Consider the following 20,864-nt stretch of genomic DNA (forward strand, 5'->3'; position numbering starts at 1 on the left):
ACCCCCACAATGCCCAGCTATTTTTTGGTTGCAGCCATTGTTGCTTGGCGGGTGTGGGCTGGATTCAAACCCGCCAGCTCAGGTGTATGTGGCTGGTGCCTTAGCCGCTTAAGCCATAGAAATGGGATCTTGATATGTTGCCCAGGCTGGTCTTGAACTCGTGGCCTTAAGCAGTCCTCCTACCTTTGCCTCCCAAAGTACTAGGAGTACAGACATGAGTCGCCATGCCTGGCCTGTAACAGCTTTATTAAGGTTCACATTCCATATGATCCCCTCATTTAAAAGTGTTCAGAATTGTGAGCCATCACCACAGTCCTTTTCGGGACTTTTTCATCATCCCCAGTAGAGAAACCCCGTGCCCATCAGTAGTCAGCCTCCATGTCCCCTCAGCAGCCCCCAGCACCAGCTACCCGCTAAGCTGTGCTATGTCTGTGATTTGCCTTTAAGCACGCTCCTGCCCTCTCCCCTTCTCTATGGGCTTCTGAAGCCCACACTCTGGCCCTCTCTACTAGCTCAGACCTGGTTTCTCTCCTGAAACCTTCCTGTGCTCTGACCAGGGAAGGGGGCTCCTCCTCTTCCTGCCTCCTCACTCTCCTTAAGGTCCTTATGCTTCTGCTTCTTTGCATCTTCTCACACTCCCCACACTTCCTCACATTTTTCACATTTCCCTATGCCTATCCACACTACTTCAGGCCTCCTCACATGTCCTCATACTTCCCCACTCTTCCTCTCTCTTCCCCACACTCCCCCGCTCATCCCCTCACTTCAACTCTTTCCCTCACTTCCCCTCTCTTCCCCACTCTTCCCCATGCTTCCCCACTCCTCCCCACACTTCCCCACTCTTCCCCTCTCTTCCCCACTCTTCCCCACACTTCCCCACTCTTCCCCACACTTCTGCACTCTTCCCCACACTTCCCCACACTTTCCCACATGTCCCCTCTCTTCCCCACACTTCCCCACTCTTCCCCACACGTCCCCACTCTTCCCCACACTTCCCCACTTTTTCACACTCTTCCCCACACTTCCCCACTCTTCACCACACTTCCGCACTCTTCCCCACTCTTCGCGACGCTTCCCCGCTCTTCCCCACTCTTCCCCACACTTCCCCACTCTTCCCCACACTTCCCCACTCTTCCCCACAGTTCCCCACATTTCCCTACATTTCCCCTCCCTTCCCCACACTTCCCCTCTCTTCACCACACGTCCCCTCTCTTCCCCACACTTCCACACTTCCCCACTCTTTCCCACACTTCCCCACTCTTCCCTACACTTCCGCACTCTTCCCCACACTTCCCTTCTCTTCCCCAGTCTTCCCCACACTTCCCCACTCTTCCCCACACTTCTGCACTCTACCCCACACTTCCCCACATGTCCCCACACTTCCCCACTCTTCTCCACACTTCCCCACACGTCCCCACACTTCCCCACACGTCCTCTCACTTCCCCACACGTCCTCTCACTTCCCCACACTTCCGCACTCTTCCCCACACTTCCGCACTCTTCCCCACTCTTCCGCATTCTTCCCCACACTTCCCCACTCTTCCCCACACTTCCCCACTCTTCCCCACAGTTCCCCACATTTCCCTACATTTCCCCTCCCTTCCCCACACTTCCCCTCTCTTCACCACACGTCCCCTCTCTTCCCCACACTTCCACACTTCCCCACTCTTTCCCACACTTCCCCACTCTTCCCTACACTTCCGCACTCTTCCCCACACTTCCCTTCTCTTCCCCAGTCTTCCCCACACTTCCCCACTCTTCCCCACACTTCTGCACTCTACCCCACACTTCCCCACATGTCCCCACACTTCCCCACTCTTCTCCACACTTCCCCACACGTCCCCACACTTCCCCACACTTCCCCACACGTCCTCTCACTTCCCCACACTTCCGCACTCTTCCCCACACTTCCGCACTCTTCCCCACTCTTCCGCATTCTTCCCCACACTTCCGCACACTTCCCCACACGTCCCAGGCTTCTCCACACTTCCCCACGCTTCCCCACACTTCCCCACTCTTCCCCACACGTCCCCACGCTTCCCCACACTTCCCCAGTCTTCCCCACACTTCCGCACTCTTCCCCACACTTCCCGACACTTCCCCACACTTCCCCACTCTTCCCCGCACTTCTGCACTCTTCCCCACTCTTCCCCACGCTTCCGCACTCTTCCTCACACTTCCCCACTCTTCCCCGCACTTCCCCACTCTTCCCAACACTTCCACACTTCCCCACTCTTTCCCACAATTCCCCACTCTTCCCTACACTTCCTTTCTCTTCCCCACACTTCCCCACACTTCCTTTCTCTTCCCCACTCTTCCCCACACTTCCCCACTCTTCCCCACACTTCTGCACTCTTCCCCACACTTCCCCACATGTCCCCTCTCTTCCCCACACTTCCCCACTCTTCCCCACACTTCCCCACTCTTCCCCACACTTCCGCACTCTTCCCCACACTTCCGCACTTTTCCCCACTCTACCGCATTCTTCCCCACTCTTCCCCACACTTCGCACTCTTCCCCACACATCCTCACTCTTCCCCACACTTTCCCATGCTTCTCCACACTTCCCCACGCTTCCCCAAACTTCCCCACTCTTCCCCACTCTTCCCCACACTTCCGCACTCTTCCCCACACGTCCCCACGCTTCCCCAGTCTTCCCCACACTTCCCCACACTTCCGCACTCTTCCCCACACTTCCGCACTCTTCTCCACTCTTCCCCACACTTCCCCACTCTTCCCCGCACTTCCGCACTCTTCCCCACACTTCCCCACTCTTCCCCACCCTTCCGCACTCTTCCTCACTCTTCCCCACACTTCCCCACTCTTCCCCACACTTCCCCACTCTTCCCCACACTTCCCCACTCTTCTGCACTCTTCCCCACACTTCTGCACTCTTCCCCACACTTCCCCACACTTCCTTTCTCTTCCCCACTCTTCCCCACACTTCCCCACTCTTCCCCACACTTCTGCACTCTTCCCCACACTTCCCCACATGTCCCCTCTCTTCCCCACACTTCCCCACTCTTCCCCACACTTCCGCACTCTTCCCCACACTTCCGCACTTTTCCCCACTCTACCGCATTCTTCCCCACTCTTCCCCACACTTCCGCACTCTTCCCCACACATGCTCACTCTTCCCCACACTTTCCCATGCTTCTCCACACTTCCCCACGCTTCCCCAAACTTCCCCACTCTTCCCCACTCTTCCCCACACTTCCGCACTCTTCCCCACACGTCCCCACGCTTCCCCAGTCTTCCCCACACTTCCCCACACTTCCGCACTCTTCCCCACACTTCCGCACTCTTCCCCACACTTCCCCACACTTCCCCGCACTTCCGCACTCTTCCCCACACTTCCCCACTCTTCCCCACCCTTCCGCACTCTTCCTCACTCTTCCCCACACTTCCCCACTCTTCCCCACACTTCCCCACTCTTCCCCACACTTCCCCACTCTTCTGCACTCTTCCCCACACTTCTGCCCTCTTCCCCACACTTCCCCACTCTTCCCCACACTTCCCCACTCTTCCGCACTCTTCCCCACACTTCCGCATTTTTCCCCACACTTCCGCACTCTTCCCCACACTTCCGCACTCTTCCCCACTCTTCCCCACACATCCTCACTCTTCCCCACACTTCCCCACACTTCCGTACTCTTCCTCACTCTTCCCCACACTTCCACACTCTTCCCCACACATCCCCACTCTTCCCCACACTTCCGCACTCTTCCTCACATTTCCGCCCTCTTCCCCACTCTTCCCTACACTTCCCCACTCTTCCCCACACTTCCGCACTCTTCCCAACGCTTCCCCACGGTTCTCCACTCTTCCCCGCACTTTCCCACACTTCCGCACTCTTCCCCACACTTCCCCACTCTTCCCCACACTTCCCCACTCTTCCGCACTCTTCCCCACACTTCCACACCCTTCCCCACTCTTCCTCACACTTCCGCATTCTTCCCCACACTTCCGCACTCTTCCCCACTCTTCCCCACACTTCCGCATTCTTCCCCACACTTCCCGACACTTCCCCACTCTTCCCCACACTTCCCCACATGTCCCCACTCTTCCCCACACTTCCCTACTGTTCCCCACACTTCCGCACTCTTCCCCAGTCTTCCCCACACTTCCGCACTCTTCCCCACTCTTCCCCACACTTCCCCACTCTTCCCCACTCTTCCCCACTCTTCACCACTGTTCCCCACTCTTCCCCACACTTCCCCACACTTCCTCACTCTTTCCCACACTTCCCCACTCTTCCCCACACTTCCGCACCCTTCCCCACTCTTCCCCACACTTCCGCACTCTTCCCCACTCTTTCCCACACTTCCCCACACTTCCCCACACTTCCCCACTCTTCCACACTCTTCCACACTCTTCCCCACACTTCCCCACTCTTCCCCACACTTCCGCACCCTTCCCCACTCTTCCCCACTCTTCCCCACACTTCCGCACTCTTCCCCACACTTCCCCACTCTTCCCCACACTTCCCCACTCTTCCCCACACTTCCGCACTCTTCCCCACACTTCCCCACACTTCCCCACACTTCCTCACTCTTCCCCACACTTCCGCACTCTTCCCCACTCTTCCCCACACTTCCCCACACTTCTGCACCCTTCCCCACTCTTCCCCACTCTTCCCCACACTTCCGCACCCTTCCCCACTCTTCCCCACTCTTCCCCACACTTCCCCACACTTCCGCACCCTTCCCCACTCTTCCCCACTCTTCCCCACACTTCCCCACTCTTCCCCACACTTCCCCACTCTTCCCCACACTTCCGCACTCTTCCCCACTCTTCCCCACACTTCCCCACACTTCCTCACTCTTCCCCACACTTCCGCACTCTTCCCCACTCTTCCCCACACTTCCCCACACTTCCGCACCCTTCCCCACTCTTCCCCACTCTTCCCCACACTTCCCCACACTTCCTCACTCTTCCCCACACTCCGCACTCTTCCCCACTCTTCCCCACACTTCCGCACTCTTCCCCACTCTTCCCCACTCTTCCCCACACTTCCCCACACTTCCCCACTCTTCCCCACTCTTCCACACTCTTCCCCACTCTTCCCCACACTTCCCCACACTCTTCCCCACTCTTCCCCACACTTCCCCACTCTTCCCCACACTTCCCCACTCTTCCACACTCTTCCACACTCTTCCCCACACTTCCACACTCTTCCCCACGCTTCCCCACTCTTCCCCACACTTCCCCACTGTTCCCCACACTTCCACATTTCCCCACTCTTTCCCACTCTTCCCCACACTTCCCCACACTTCCGCACTCTTCCCCACGCTTTCCCATGCTTCCCCACTCTTCCCCATGCTTCTGCACTCTTCCCCACACTTCCCCACTCTTCTTCACACTTCCGCACTCTTCCCCACACTTCCCAACTCTTCCCCACACTTCCGTACTCTTCCCCTCACTCCCCCACACTTCCCCACACCTCCCTACACTTCTCCACATTTCCCCACTCTTCCCCACACTTCCCTGCTATTCCTCACACTTCCCCCATACTTCTCCACACTTTCCCACTGTTCCTCAGGCTTCCCCTGTCTTCCCCACAACTCCCTACACTTCCTCACACGTCCCTATTCTTCTTCACAATTTTCATACCTCCTCACATGTTCGTTCACACCATTGTTGCTTTTTTTTGTTTTTTGCAGTTTTTGGCCTGGTCTGGGCTTGAACCCACCACCTCCGGCGTATGTTTGAGTGTTTGAGCCACAGGCGCCGCCCGTTGTTACCTATTTACTAACGTGTGTGTCTGGCTCTGAGTTTCCAGGGCAGGACTGGCTCTTCCTTAGATTTTACAGTCCCGGGTTCCAGTAATTGGACTGGTGTCTGGTGCAGGGTCTATGCTCCGTATCAGTTGGTCTGACTTGAACATCATTTATCTGAGAGTTGGGACATTTGAATTTTTGTCTGGCCTCCTTTGTTCCTTAGCCTCTGGCACGGTCTCTGTTGTCTTCCTTTACGTTTTTGCACTGTGCAGACAGCGCCTGTGCTGTCACACTGTGGGATCCAACAGCACCATTAATCTTTCTCTGCCCCCTCTGGAGCCTTCACCTCCTCCCCTCGCTTCCTGCTGAGGTCAGTGGAGCCAGCGCAGACGGCAGAGATGTGCTGCTGGATAAGGGGGCCCCCGGCAGGGGCAGGAGCCAGCCACAGGATTGGCCCAGGTTCCCACAGCATCAGTCTTCCCTGAAGTCTCCTGGAGCACAGACAGGAGTGGATAGAGAGTTTCAATCTGTTTTTTGTAAAATACGATTTAGACGTTTATGCCCTTTAATTAGTGAAGGCAAAAATTGTACTGAAATTATATATATATGTACTGATACTATCTGCATAATAAGTTGTACATGTAGATAGTATCAGCACAGATACAATTTTAGTTTCAAATGCCAGGAATTCAAACACAACTCAAGGAATTTAAGTTTAAAGATTAACATGAAGCATTAGGAAACTTGATTAGGTACAGTGGAACTCAAGATATAATTGCCACAAATTATAGAGAGTGGATGTAACTTTTAAAAACCATGGTCAAGGCTTTTATTTTGATGTATCATAGCTGTGCGCTTGGGAGGATCGAATGAGGTGTTTAATCTCAGATGGTGCTTTTATCTGCTGATGATCTTTTCCTTCCAGGCAGGAATATGGACTTGGGGATGAAATGAGTTTGGGCCTGTGAGCAACCCCCATTGGGCTTTCAGGGCTAAGTAGCCCCTTGGGCCTCTCATACTCAGTCTGTGCTTGATTTGTGTTCATGTTCAGGGGGTAAAGCTAAAGGTCATTGTCAAGTTGATGATGCTTCTTGTTTGTTGTTGCTGTTACTCCATTATTAGGCTGCCGTGAACGTTCCATCTATACTTAGTTCCATGGGGCAGTGTTTCCCAAACTCTGTTCCCTGCAGCACTAGTTAGGAAGACGGTAAGTGGTCAAAAACATTTGGAAGGACAGCACCTGTGGCTCAAAGGAGTAGGGCGCTGGCTCCATATACCGGAGGTGGTGGGTTCAAACCCAGCCCCACCCCCCAAAAATTGGCAAACTCCTGTATCCCATATGTTTCTCTTGAACATTGACAATATCTTAGCCACTTAAATGCTCTGAGAATCCCTGCAAGGGGGAAAAACACCCCTGCTTTCCCAGCAGTTTCTAAATTTGACATTTGTTTCCAGTATCGGTTATTACTAATTTTCTGGTTCTGCTAGAACCCCTGCCTCTGTTGAGTAGTCCAGTCATCTTCAGCTAGGTTGCCTATCTTTGAGTCAGCTCTACTAAGTATAGGCAAAATAGGAAAGCAAAATTTGCATCTTTCCTTGATGAGGCCAAATAATTCCTCCTGTAGTCCAGCAAGCGGCTTTTCTCCCTGCCTTCTCCTCCGACAAGGGGCAGCTGTGTCTGACCCCTCCGTGTGCCCCATGGGTCTCGGAGCCATCTGTTCCCTCCCCCTGGCCAGAAGCGGAGCTCATACTCCGTACTTGGCACTCTGTTGATTCCACCTCCAGCAGTGTTCTGGCAGTGTTCCTGTCCCTCGGGCAGTCGTTTGCATGGCCAGAGCAGATCCTGAGAGGAGAGCCCTGTGCAGAGAGCTGAGGACAGGGAACCACAGATGCACTTGGAGGGTGATGAGCTTCAGCCGCCATAGGCTGAGGGCCCCAGGAGGAAAGGCCCAGAGGTCAAGAGCATATTTGGGAATCCAGGGAGAACGGTTTGCTTGGGAAGTAAGAAATGTGAGTCTTTTCTTTCCCAGCTTTATTGAGGTATAATTGACAAATAAAAATTGTGCATATTCAAAATGTGCAGTGCGAAGTCTTGATATAAGAATGCCTAGTGAAGGGCAGCGCCTATGCTCAGTGGGTAGGGCGCTGGCCCCATATCCTGAGGTGGTGGGTTTGAACCCGGCCCCTGCAAAACTGCAACAATAACAACAAAAATAGCTGGGCGTTGTGGCAGGCGCCTGTAGTCCCAGGTACTTGGGAGGCTGAGGCAAGAGAATCACCTAAGCCCAAGAGTTGGAGGTTGCTGTGAGCTGTGATGTCACAGCACTCTACCCAGGGTGACAAAGTGAGACTCTGTCTCAAAAAAAAAAAGAATACCTAGTGAAATGGTTCCCACATTCAAGCAAGTGAGCATCTGTCACCCCACGTAGTCCCCCTGCCTTTTTTGTGTGGTGAGAACCTGTAAGGTCTGCTCCCTTGGCACATTTCAAGTACACAATACAGTGTTCCTCCCTGTGGTCACCGCGCTATAGGGCGGGTCCCCGGGACTTAGCCTGGATGAACCTGGAGCACACTGCTGAGTGAAGAGAGCCAGGCATAGAAGGACGAAGATCAGTGATCTCACTGACAGGTGGAATCTAAAAAAGCTGTAGTCAGACAACCTGAGTGGAGAACTGTGGTCTCCAGGGCTGGGGGAGGTGGTGGGAGAATGGAGAGATATTGGCCTAAGGGTCTAAACTTGGTGAAACGTGGGTGTTCTGATACTTGACAGATCATGTCTGGAAAGCTGTCCCTCCGCCCCGCTATCCCACACCCTTTCCTTCTCCTGCTGTTCTCCCCCTCATACTTTAATTAATTCATGATTGGTTGATCGAAGTAAGGTCCTGCTCTATCATCTGTGCTGGAGTGTGGTGGTGTGATCATAGCTCACTGCAGCCTCAAAATCCTAGGTGCAAATGACCCTCCTGCCTCAGCCTCCTGAGTAGCTGGGACGACAGGTGCCCACCACCATGACCAGCTAATTTTAAGATTTTGTGGGGATGGGATCTTGCTGTGTACCCAGGCTGGTCTCCTAATCTCAAGTGATCCTCCCACTGCAACCTCCCAGAGCACTGAGATTTCTGGGTGTGAGCACCTGGCTGAGCACCTGCTTGCTGTCTCTTGTTTGGCTTCTCAAAGGCCAGGCAGGCGGTCCTCCTGCTCACTCTGCATGGGGAGGCTGCAGGTGTCCTAAAGACCTGGAGAAATTCCTGTCTGCAGTCATTCTCTTGCAAAAGACAGTCCGGGTAGATACCGGCATAGTCTATCTAATGTTGTTTTATAATTTTTTTGTTTTGTTTTTTTTAGAGACAGAGTTTTACTCTGTCACCCTTGGTTGAGTGCCATAGCGTCACGGGTCACAGCAACCTCTAGCTCTTGGGCTTAGGCTATTCTTTTGCCTCAGCCTCCCAAGTAGCTGGGACTACAGGCGCCCACCACAATGCCCAACTATTTTTTGTTGTTGCAGTTCGGCTGGGGCTGGGTTTGAACCCGCCACCCTTGGTATATGGGGCCAGTGCCCTATTCACTGAGCCACAGGTGCTGCCCTCTAATTTCATTTCATTTTATTTTATTTTATTTATTTATTTATTTATTTTATTTTATTTATTTATTTTTTGAGACAGAGCCTTAAGCTGTCGCCCTGGGTAGAGTGCTGTGGCATCACAGCTCACAGCAACCTCCAACTCCTGGACTCAGGGGATTCTCCTGCCTCCAACTCCCAAGTAGCTGGGACTACAGGCACCCACCACAATGCCTGGCTAGTTTTTGGTTGCAGCTGTCACTGTTGTTTGGTGGGCCCAGGCTGGATTTGAACCTTCCAGCTCAGGTGTATGTGGCTGGCGCCTTAGCTGCTTGAGCTACAGGCGCTGAGCCCTATAATTTTAAATGTACTGTAAAGTTTGAGGCCTGGGGACACTTATAAGGTTACATAATTAAGTTTGCAAACTCGTCCTAGAGAAAGCGCTGCATACCTCATTGCTGAGTGTCAGTGCCGTCACCTTTGAAGTACTCCCCTTGGCCATGTGGTGACTGACCGTAGTGGTGCTGAGCAGTGAGATATGCAGCAGTTTTTCTAGAATGAGTTTGTGAATTTAATCGTCCAACCTCATATACTCAACACTATTAATTTGGTGCCAGCAAAAATCCTAAGAGGGTGGACTATTTTCTTAAATAAGAAACTTAACCTAAGAGAGGTGCTTGGCCGCAGTAGACCAGTAACACCTTTATTGTTGTTTTCTTTTTTAACCATTTAAAAATGTCTTTACTTTTAAAATTGTGTACACAGCATAAAAAAGCATTTGGCATAACAAATATTCTCTCAAAATGTAGACCTCACTTTCAGAGAAAGTGCCCTAGCACCTGGGTATAAAAGGAAAAGGGAATCCCAGGTGACGTTAACAGTTAGTTGGTGTCAGCGTCCTGCACCCCCAACCTGCCATATTCTTCTGTCTTTGCAGGTGATCTTCAAAGCCAAGTCAAAGTATTCTCCAGAATTACTCAAGTACCGGTGAGTACCTGGGCATTTCTCTGAATGATGGAGCTTCCAAAGCACACACACAATCCCGTTTCTCCAGCTGGGCTTTGCACACCTTGTGCCCGGTCCAATCCTGCTTGCTGACTCCCTGTGAGCATCGTGTGCCCTGCCCGTGAGCGTCAGCTCTCTGGGTCACGACCCACTGGGTCTTGCAGCGTACTTACCTTAGATACAAGAGCCTGGTGCCTTTCCTAACCACGGAGGAAATAGGAATAAAATAGATGTGTATCTATTTTATTTGTATCTAAACTAGTGGTTCTCAACCTGTGGGTTGCAACCCACAGGAACTATGTTAAAGGGCTGTGGCATTAGGAAGGTTGAGAATCACTGACCTAAACCTTTCAAAGGCCTTTGAGAAGTAAAGGGGCTCAGAAGAAACAGTGTGCCCTGAAGATGTCAGGGGCTCCTCCCTACCCCCGCGTCCCCTGAGCAGGTGCAGCCTGGTAGTGCCTTGCCCACCACCTGGCAGCCTGAGCCCCCTTGTCCCTAGCTGCGGACTGCTAGCAGGCCCCTTGTCTTCCAGAACTCCAGCATCCACCATATAGTTACCATAACTTGCTACATAGCTGATGCTGGGTATCTGTCCACATCTAGCAAGTGGAGTTCTGACCATTCAGTGCTCAGGCACCACAAGGAATATAGTCATTTGGGATTTTCACAGGCCGTTTGTGAAGATGCGCTAACAGAGACCCTGAATCAGGCAAAGCAGGATGTGCAGTGTGCTGACAGCGTGGGCTATGGCTGCCGCAGGTTGCTGCAGATTAGGGGTGTCTGGTGATCTGAGAGGGAACTTCTTAAGTTCTGTACCAAATTTCTGTGAAGAGGTGGATCTGCATGATTTTTCTGTGGAGGGGGGATCATAGTTTCACCTACATTTTCAGAGAGGTCTTTGACTTCCCCAAAGCCAAGAACAGTGGCCTAACAAATGGTCAGATTTGATGAGAGGGAAGATGAGGCCTCTGGCAGGGGAGAGGCTGCGCGGAATGAGGCTGGGCGCGTTGGCATCCCTGCCCAGGAGAACAGCACTGCCGTGGGCAAACATGTCTGGAAAGGCAACTCTTGGGTCAAAACGAAAACATTATTTTGTTACTTTAAAATACGTAAGATGTGTACATAAAAATGCATAAAGACTATTTAAAATTCTGAAAGTGCAATATTTTAGTTCCCGGTCGATAGCCAAGCAGACAAGTTCAGAAAGTTTCTCTGAAGTTCACAAAGTTATGTGATAGTGCCCAGGCCAGGATAGAAGCCCTAAGATTTATTGTCCTGTGCTTTGTTTCTTTTTCTTTTTTTCTGCAGTTTTGGCCAGGGCCCGGGCTTGAACCCACCCCCAGTATATGGGGATGACACCCTACTCCTTGAGCCATAGGCGCTGCCCTGCTTTGTTGCATTTTTTTTTTTTTTTTTTTTACCTAATCTTGCTATCTCCCTTCACTTCTTTTTCGGTAGTTCTGCTCACGTTGCCACCAGACTACTTGAGGGAACTTCAGTCTCTACCATGAATAATGTTGATCCTAAGGAAGGCAAATTAAAGTACAGGTTGAGTATCTAATCCACAGGCTTGGGATCGGAAATGTTTCAGGTTTTGGAATTTTTTTCTAATTTACACATACACAGTGAGATAACCAAGTTTAAACATGAAATTCATTTGTTTCATATACACCTTATATACATAGCCTGAAGGCTGATTTTATGCAATATTTTTAATAATTATGTGTATGAAACAAAGTACTGACTGTGACCCATCACATAAGGTCAGGTGTAGAGTTTTCCAGTTGTGGCATACTCTTGGTTCTCAAAAAGTTTCAGATTTTGGAGCATTTTAGATTTTGGATTTTCAGATTATGTACGTTCAACCTGTAGTAGACAATCCCCTGTCTTCTCGGGTAACAAACCAGCTGGCCTCATCTCTGCATCTGTAATCTTTGCCTTTCAGAAATGTAGGTCAAAGTATGAGAGAAAATTGGGTTGGGAGAAGAACATTCTGACTGCATCATGGAACTGATTTTATCTTGAAAATGATTGGTTGAGACTGGGGTAATAGTCATCTTCTAGAGGTGGAATGTGAAAGCACTGTTGAGAAAGAAAATTGTTTAGTCTGGACACGGTGGCTCACACCTGTAATCCCAGCACTCTGGGAGGCCGAGGTAGGTGGATTGCCTGAGCTCATGAGTTCAAGACCAGCTGGAGCAAAAGCGAGACCCCGTCTCTGCAAAAAATAGAAAAACTGAGGCAAGAGGATCACTGGAGCCCAAGTGCTGTGAGCTATGACACCATGGCACTTTACCCAGGGTGATAGCTTGAGACTTTGTCTCAATAAAAGAAAAAAAGAAAATTGCCTAAAAAGTTTTTAACCCCTGAGCCCTGGGTAGGGTCTCCAGGTGAGGAGACGTATGCCTGGAGACAGTCCTGGTTTGATCTTTGAACCAGAGTTCAAAATCCCCCAAAGACAGGCTGTGCTGATATGTAAGGCTCTTTTTATTGGGAAGGGATTTGCAGAGGTCAAGAGAGAAGTTGGAGAGAAATGGTTGGATATTAAAAGTGAGATGTTTCTCAGAATACTGGAAACTGAGAAGAAAAAAGTGAGATGGTTGGGAGAGAACTTGGAGAGTTCCTTGAAGCAGAAGGGTAGAGATTTCAATGGAAGAAACCTGTTAAATTAGACCTAATAATTTCATTGCCAAGTATAAAGACATCCTAGGGATTTATTCATGTTTAGGCACATCCTTAGTCTCATTTGTCTTAATCTCCCATTTCTCTTAAACCAAATGCCACTTAGAGGCACTTCAGTCCCCCATTTATCCCTGGAGATGTTTTGGTAACGTTGACTTCTCCAATTTAATCATGACTCATTGGAGATAAACATAACCCTTTAGTTTGGAACTAGTTGAAACTTCCCACCCCAGTGTTCTTGGAGATAATGTATATTCAACCCAGCCAAGAATCAATGTATTTTTCACTTAAAGTCCTACTTCCCCCCCACACATCAGCTAATTTGGAGTTTTGCCAGAGTGGGTGCTAGTTTGATTCAGTTTTTCTCTTTCCACAGTCTGTGTCTTTCCATCTCTTTGGTTTAGGAAATGTGAATGCTGGGTATGGGATTGCCTAAGAGTACTTAGATTTTAAGCATTTTCCACTGTTTGCCCTCTATCTTTGTTTTGTTTTGAGGCAGTCTCATTTTGTCACCTCTGGTAGAGTGCTGTTGTGTCATAGCTCACAGTAACCTCAGACTCTTGGGCTCAACTGATTCTCTTACCTCAGCCTCCTGAGTATCTGGGACTACAGGCGCCCACCACAATGTCTGGCTGTTTTTTTAGAGATGGGGTCTTGCTGTAGCCCAGACTGGTCTCAAACTCGTGAGCTCAGGCAATCCACCTGCCTCAGCCTTCCAGAGTGCTAGGATTACAGACGTGAGCCACCTCTCCTGGCCTTTTTTTTTTTTTTTAAATAAATGAAATATATATAATAAGCCAGGCTTTGCTTTTCACTTTCTTTAAGAAATCTATGTGGGGCGGCGCCTGTGGCTCAGTGAGTAGGGCGCCAGCCCCATATGCCGAGGGTGGCGGGTTCAAACCCAGCCCCGGCCAAACTGCAACCAAAAAATAGCCGGGTGTTGTGGCGGGCGCCTGTAATCCCAGCTGCTCGGGAGGCTGAGGCAAGAGAATCGCGTAAGCCCAAGAGTTAAGAGGTTGCTGTGAGCCGTGTGACGCCACAGCACTCTACCCGAGGGCGGTACAGTGAGACTCTGTCTCTACAAAAAAAAAAAAAAAAGAAATCTATGTGATGGGTGGCGCCTGTGGCTCAGTCGGTAGGGCGCCAGCCCCATATACCGAGGGTGGCAGGTTCAAGCCCGGCCCCGGCCAAACTGCAACCAAAAAATAGCCGGGCGTTGTGGCGGGCGCCTGTAGTCCCAGCTACTCGGGAGGCTGAGGCAAGAGAATCGCTTAAGCCCAGGAGTTGGAGGTTGCTGTGAGCTGTGTGAGGCCACGGCACTCTACTGAGGGCCATAAAGTGAGACTCTGTCTCTACAAAAAAAAAAAAAAAAAATCTATGTGACTGCAAGAGAAATTTAAACAACCCCTCACAGTAGGGGGCAGTAAAGTACCGTGGTACTAGGGTAGTGGGCAGCACCCAGGTCCCACTTCCCCTCTCCTCCAGCTGCCTTTAAGACCGGCCTCGTTGGCTGGCCACCTGTAGTTCAGCAGTTAGAGCACTAGCCCTGTGTATGAGGGTGGTGGGTTTGAACCCAGCCTGGGCCTGCTTACCAACAACAACATAAAAAGACCTGCCTCATCTCTGCACTTGCTGACCAGTGCAAGAGATGGTCCCGCCTGGTCCCACAAACACAGTGGTCTTCCTAGATACTGGGTCTTGTGATTTTTTGCTTTTGGTCTTTCCTCTCATTATGCCAGGATAAGCTGTTTATCTGGACCCTATAGTTTAGGTTGAAAAGTAGTAGTTTTGGGGCAATGCACAAAACTCTGTTCCCATGGAACCACTTTTTGGATACATTCTGCCCTCCCACTCCCCTTTGGACACAGTCGGGCCACTTCCAAATTTCTCCCTTTCTACCACAGCTGCAGGTCTGTAGGGAAAAGGTTAGATTTGCAAGATAATTTGACAGAAAGTGATACAGTCTTATTTGGGAAAAAAGTAGAACAAGAAATTTTGTGACTATAGATATGTGGAAATAAAATAAATCTACTGAACTCCCTTCCTCCCAATATAGACCCTTCTAGCCCCAAAGAGATTCAGTGATGTATATATTCTTTTATAGGTTTTATATACACTTCCCAAGACAAAGGGGATGTTTATATTGCATTGCCAATTTTGCATCTTGACTTTTTAGTGTTAGATCATAATTTAGTGTTTAGATCATACATATTTTAGTGTTAGATCATACATATATTTTTCCATATTGTTTCAAATCTCCCAACATAGCCTCCTTCTTTAAGAAAATAATAATTTTGTTTTGCAGATTAAACAAAGTGTCCTGGGCGGTGCCTGTGGCTCAGTGAGTAGGGCACTGGCCCCATATACCGAGGGCGGCAGGTTCAAACCCAGCCCCAGCCAAAACTGCAACAACAACAACAACAAAAAATAGCCGGGAGTTGTGGCGGGTGCCTGCAGTCCCAGCTACGCAGGAGGCTGAGATAAGAGAATTGCCTAAGCAAAACAAAGTGTCCTAAAGGCTCAGAGAATAGGATTTGCTACAAGTCAAGGGAGAGGAAGGTTTCAGGGAAAAAAATCAGCTTGCCTAAGACAGGGAGTGGGGATGCATGGATGGGTTTGGAAACTGGAGTAAACCAGCTTAATTGGCATGTAGGGGGTGTCCCTAGATGGATCTGCCTGTGGATTGGAGGAGGCAAGGCTGGGGTTTAGGGTGGGGATGAGTCAAGAAACTGTACTTTAGTCTGGCCAAAGGCATGGGGCGGTATGGTGAGATTGCTCCAGGAGACCCAGACAGGAGAGTTGGAATGGAGACTATTGATTTGACGGTAGGGATGGGGGAGGAATCAAAGAGACTTTTTAGCAATCTGTAAAGAAGATAGACATTACAGGGCCGGTCGCGGTGGCTCACACCTATAGTCTAGTACTCTGGGAGGCCTAGGTGAGTAGATTGCCTAAGCTCATCGGTTCAAGACCAGCCTGAGCAAGAGGGAGATCCCATCTCTAAAAATAGCCCAGTGTGTCATGGCGGTCACCTGTAAGTCCCAGCTACTCAGGAGGCTAAGGCAAGAGAATTGCTTGAGGCCAAGAGTTTGAGGTTGCTGTGAGCTGTGATGCTGCAGCACTCTACTGAGGGTGAGAAAGCAAAAGACTTTCTCAAAAAAAAAAAAAAAGGAAGTAAAACATTACATTGTCTATACAGCGTAATTTTATGTCTACGCAAAAAACAGTATTTCTACAAAAGAAAAAAAGAGGAGATCGAAATTCCCTCATCTTTTTGATTTTTATTATTTTTATTTTTTAGACATATGTTCTCTCCATCTTGCCCGGGTTAGAGTACAGCGGCTATTCACAGGCATCATCACAGCTCACAGCAACCTCAAATTCCTGGGCTGAAGTGATCCTCCTGCCTCAGCCTCCTGAGTAGCTGGGACTACAGGTGCCCGCCACAACACACGGCTAGTTTTTCGGTTTTAGTAGAGACAGCCTTGCTTTTGCTTTGGCTGGTCTTGCACTCCTGAGCTCAAGTGATCCACCTGCCTCAGCCTCCCACAGTGCTGGGATTGTAAGTGTCAGCCACCTTGCCCGGCCTCACCTCTTGTTGAGAAAAGGAGAGGCTGGGGTGAGACATGGAGGCACTGAAGGTTGAGGAGACACAGGAGGAAAAAAAGCAGAAAAGGGCGGTGCAGGTTCCTTTGAATTCTCACAAGAGCTCTGTCAGCGAGAGCAGAGTCACACAGGAGAGATCAGAGACCGCTTTGAGCACTGCTTGTAATTGCAGAAGTGAAACGTGACTTGTATCCATATTTTGTTGTGGGTATATATTGAGTATTACAAGTGGCAGTTTTTCCTTTCTTTGTGGACTCATTCTTTGGCGTCCTCTGTAGTTGATCCTTGAACAACATGGGGGTCAGGGCACTGATGTCCCCGCACAGTTGAAATCCATGTGTATCTTTTGATTCCCCCCAAACTTTTCTAATATCCTACTGTTGACCCGAAGACTTCCCAGAACCCTCTCCTCCTGTCTGTGTCTCTCCCCCTCCACCCTTCAGTCTCCCCCACATGGTCAGTGGCTTGTCAAGTTGGGACTAGAATCTGCGTTTCCTGCATCCCAGCCTTGGTGGCTTTTAAAGACGCCATCACTTTCTTTTTTTTTTTTTTTGGCCAGGGCTGGGTTTGAACCCGCCACCTCCGGCATATGGGACCAGCGTCCTACCCCTTTGAGCCACAGGCGCCGCCCAAGACGCCATCACTTTCTAGCTTCACAATGACATTTACTTCACAGTTTTCTGCTCTCTGGAGAGCAGACTTGAAGTGCAAACGCAATCATATTAAACCCATCTGCTTTTGACCCAAATAGGGCTGCTCCTTGTTCTCGTGTCTGCTGAGTGGTGTCTGGCTGCGATGACTATAATAGGGACAGTTGGGAAGAGAAGCTGTTCATTTTAGTGGTGATAAATTGGAGACGTGTTCATGTGGTCTTTACACAGGTCACCAAGGAAGTGTGTGGCTCAGAGAAGCTGCAGGCTACCAGTGGCCAGTGAGGTGGCAGTTCAGTGCTTGTTAGCAGTGGGCAGCTGCTGCCGCAGGCTATAGCCATAGTCACAACTTATCCAGTGGTGGGTGCTCCCTGGACTCCATCACTGGAGTGGAGGAGGGAGGATTTTTTCTTGGAGGGTAAAATACGCTACACAAACACATTATCTCATATGCAAACACATTATCTCTCCAACAACCTGCAGGGTAGGTATTATTTAGTCTTATTTTCAGGTGATGAAACTAAGGCTCACGGAGGTGGCTTGTTGCCCAAGTTGCATTCTGACAGTGTGGGAAACCCTGGCTCTGGGCCTGTGCTCTCCACTGCAGCGTGGCCCTGTTAGTAGGGGCCCTCTATGGGGTGCTCACGCCAGCCAGCACGTCCAAGTCCTCAGTCCTTCCAGACTCCCGTAGACCATACGAGTGCAGCTCAGAGAGTTTGAAGACCTTCCAGAGACATGATCTGTGGTCAGTTTGTAATTCACATCTGGGACCGTTTACGGCCAAAGTCCAGGCTCTGCATGTTGTTCCTTTTGGCTGGCGCGCCTGCTCCTGTAGGTTCCCCAGAACGTACCACAGAGCCCTTCTAAACTGGCGAGGCTGTCAGCCAGCATGCAGGCGACAGCACCTGAACTTTCTCTCTCCTCCTCTCCAGGTTGCTGCTCTACCTGGCCTCGCTCTTCATCAGTCTTGTTTTCCTGTTGGTGAATTTAACCTGTGCCGTGCTGGTGAAGACGGGAAATTGGGAGAGGAAGGTGATCGTCTCCGTGAGAGTGGCCATCAATGACACGCTGTTCGTGCTGTGTGCTGTCTCTCTCTCCGTCTGTCTCTACAAAATCTCTAAGATGTCCTTAGCCAACATTTACTTGGAGTCTAAGGTAGGGCAGAAAGGTGGTCAAGATCTCTCCCGTGAAACCTGTTCTAACAATAGCTTCTGGGTTTGCAAATAGCACACAGCAAATCTCTTTTGCACCCAACCTACAAATGATGAGCCATACTGTGGTGCCCAGAGCACAGTGGAGTACAGTTCATTGAACTTTGTGTGTGAGATAGTGCCGTTCTTTTTTTTTTTTGGCCGGGGTTGGGTTTGAACCCACCACCTTCGGTATATGGGGCTGGCGCCCTATTCCTTGAGCCACAGGCGCCACCTGAGGTAGTTCCATTCTTGATGGCTTAAAGAGAGCTGGTGTATGCAAAATTACTGGGCAAGAGTTAAGTCTCTGATTTATAGATACAGTAATTTAACTAACATTTTAGAGAACTAGTGGGATTGATGTACTAATAATAATAACAAATATCTAGCATGGACTGTGTTCTAGGCACCTTTTATTATGTTTATTTTTTGAGACAGGGCCTCTTTCTCTGTCACCCAGGCTAGAGTGCAGTGGGTGTGATCATAGCTCACGGCAACCTCAAACTCCTGGGCTCAGGCAGTCTTCCTGCCTCAGCCTCCCAGGAAGCTGGGACTGCAGGCGTGCACCACCATGCCTAGCTAATTTATAATTTTTCACAGAGATAAGGGTTTGCTGTGTTGCCCAGGCTTGTCTTAAACTCCTGATCTGTAGTGATCCTCCCACCTTGGCCTCCTCCCCCACATGCTAGAATTACAAGCATGAGCCCCACTATACAGGGCCCTGGGTGCTTTTATAAGCAGCCAAGTAGTTCAAGTCAAGTATAGACCAATGCAATCTTCACAACTGTCTGGGAGTAGATAGTATTTTAATCCCCACTTTATAGATAGGGAAACTGAGGCACAAAGGTCAAGTAGCTCGCCACAGGTCACACATAGTAGGTGCAAAATTGAGGTTCACACATGGCAACCTGGTTCTGGGGTCTGTGGTCTTAGTGAGGTGGTCACCACGCTACTTTGGAAGCCGGGGTTCAGGCTTCTGCCCACTGGCTGTGCCCACAAGCAGCTTTTCTATAAAGGAAGGCACCGCTCTTGGAGTTCAGGGCAACGTTCCCTCCTGTCAGTTGTCCAGAGAGGGAGCCAGATGTGACCCGGGACAGAGGCTTCTGACCCATTCTTCTTCATCGTGGGGCCTGGCCGCCTAGAATCTCCGTTTCTCCTTTCCCCTCCCCAGAATTGGAAAGAAGGACAACTATGCAGATACGTGGTGGTGCCAGAGCACTTCTGATCACCCCGATCCCCAATTTTCCTCCATTGACAAGTTCTGAATCTGAGCCCAGAAGCCTCACGGGCTCGGGGGCTGGGGAGCAACTGGCCCTTGCTGGCTGGGGAGCTAGACCCCCAGACACTTGGCCTTTCTGGGGCCTGATTTTCTCACTTGCAAAGTAGTTGAGTGATTTCTCTAGTTCCTCTGCTGCCAGAATACGTGACTTTGCCCTGTGGCACAGCTCTTTGGCCATGCTGTTTGCCAGGAGACCCATCTGGCTGTAATACATCCTTGGTCTGAAGACTGGGCCCACCTCTGTCTCCCTCAATGTTGTGTCTTTAAAAGTGAACAGGAGTTGGGTGGCAACTGTGGCTCAGTGAGTAGGGCACCGGCACCATATACCGAGGGTGGCAGATTCAAACCCAGCCCTGGCCAAACCAAAAAAAAAAAAAAAAGAAGCGTGAACAGGAGTTAAAGCCTGTTGTCTCACTTGGAAAATATAAAGTCTTAATCAGGGCATCCTCTGATTTAGCCACACTCTTGGTAATCCTTAAAGTTTTTTTTTTTTGAGACAGAGTCTCACTATGTCACCCTTGGTGAAGTGCCATGGCGTCACAGCTCACAGCAACCTCACACTCTTGGACTCAAGCAATCCTCTTGCCTCACCCTCCCAAGTAGCTGGGACTACAGGTGCCCGCCACAGCGCTGGCTGTTTTTTTGGTTGCAGCCGTCATTGTTTGGCAGACTCGGGCTGGATTCAAACCCACCAGCTCTGGTGTATGTGGCTGGCGTCCTAGCCGCTGAGCTACAGGTGCTGAGCCAGAATAGGTTTTTTTGGTTTATAAATTTTGGTGAATTTTAGACTTTATTTTCCAATTTTTTTTTTTTATTTTCTAATAAGACTAAATGTATTCAATACCCTAGTAAAAGTTTTGATTATAAGTATCCAACAGTATAAAAAGTACAAAACAGATCTGTAGATTTCTAATCTATTACTGCAAAGTGCATGAGTACAGACAGTACGTCCTACAGGCCAAGAGAGGTGGAAGGGAAAACAGAAGACTGTGGTTGAGGTCTAGTAACAAATAAATAAATACAGAAGTAGAGATGATCCATATCATAGTAGATTCTGCCACCAATACCGTAGCCAAAATGTACAAAAAAAAAAAAAAAAAACATTTCAAAAGAATTCAGGAGGATGATCATGGCTGGACTCCTGTAATTCACCTCAAAGGCCGTGAGAGCCGG

General features: G+C 49.9%; 1 protein-coding gene across 6 annotated transcripts in view; it reads left to right on the top strand.

Moving 5' to 3' along the window:
• The window catches only part of GPR137B (G protein-coupled receptor 137B), a 118,823-nt gene that overhangs the window by 16,844 nt on the left and 81,115 nt on the right, over positions 1 to 20,864 (top strand). For 5 of the 6 annotated variants that reach the window (XR_008382985.1, XM_053604805.1, XM_053604802.1 and 2 more), the window contains exons 2-3: positions 10,217 to 10,266; positions 18,155 to 18,377. Coding sequence is in view for 5 of the 6 variants with exons in the window: in XM_053604805.1 (XP_053460780.1) it covers positions 10,217 to 10,266; positions 18,155 to 18,377 (273 nt within the window). In the remaining variant the exon portion in view is untranslated. The remainder of the gene's footprint in view (positions 1 to 10,216; positions 10,267 to 18,154; positions 18,378 to 20,864) is intronic. The other variant, XM_053604803.1, reaches the window with a different exon arrangement.

Source organism: Nycticebus coucang, chromosome 10, assembly GCF_027406575.1.
Source record: "Nycticebus coucang isolate mNycCou1 chromosome 10, mNycCou1.pri, whole genome shotgun sequence".
Classification (NCBI taxonomy): Eukaryota; Metazoa; Chordata; class Mammalia; order Primates; family Lorisidae; genus Nycticebus; species Nycticebus coucang.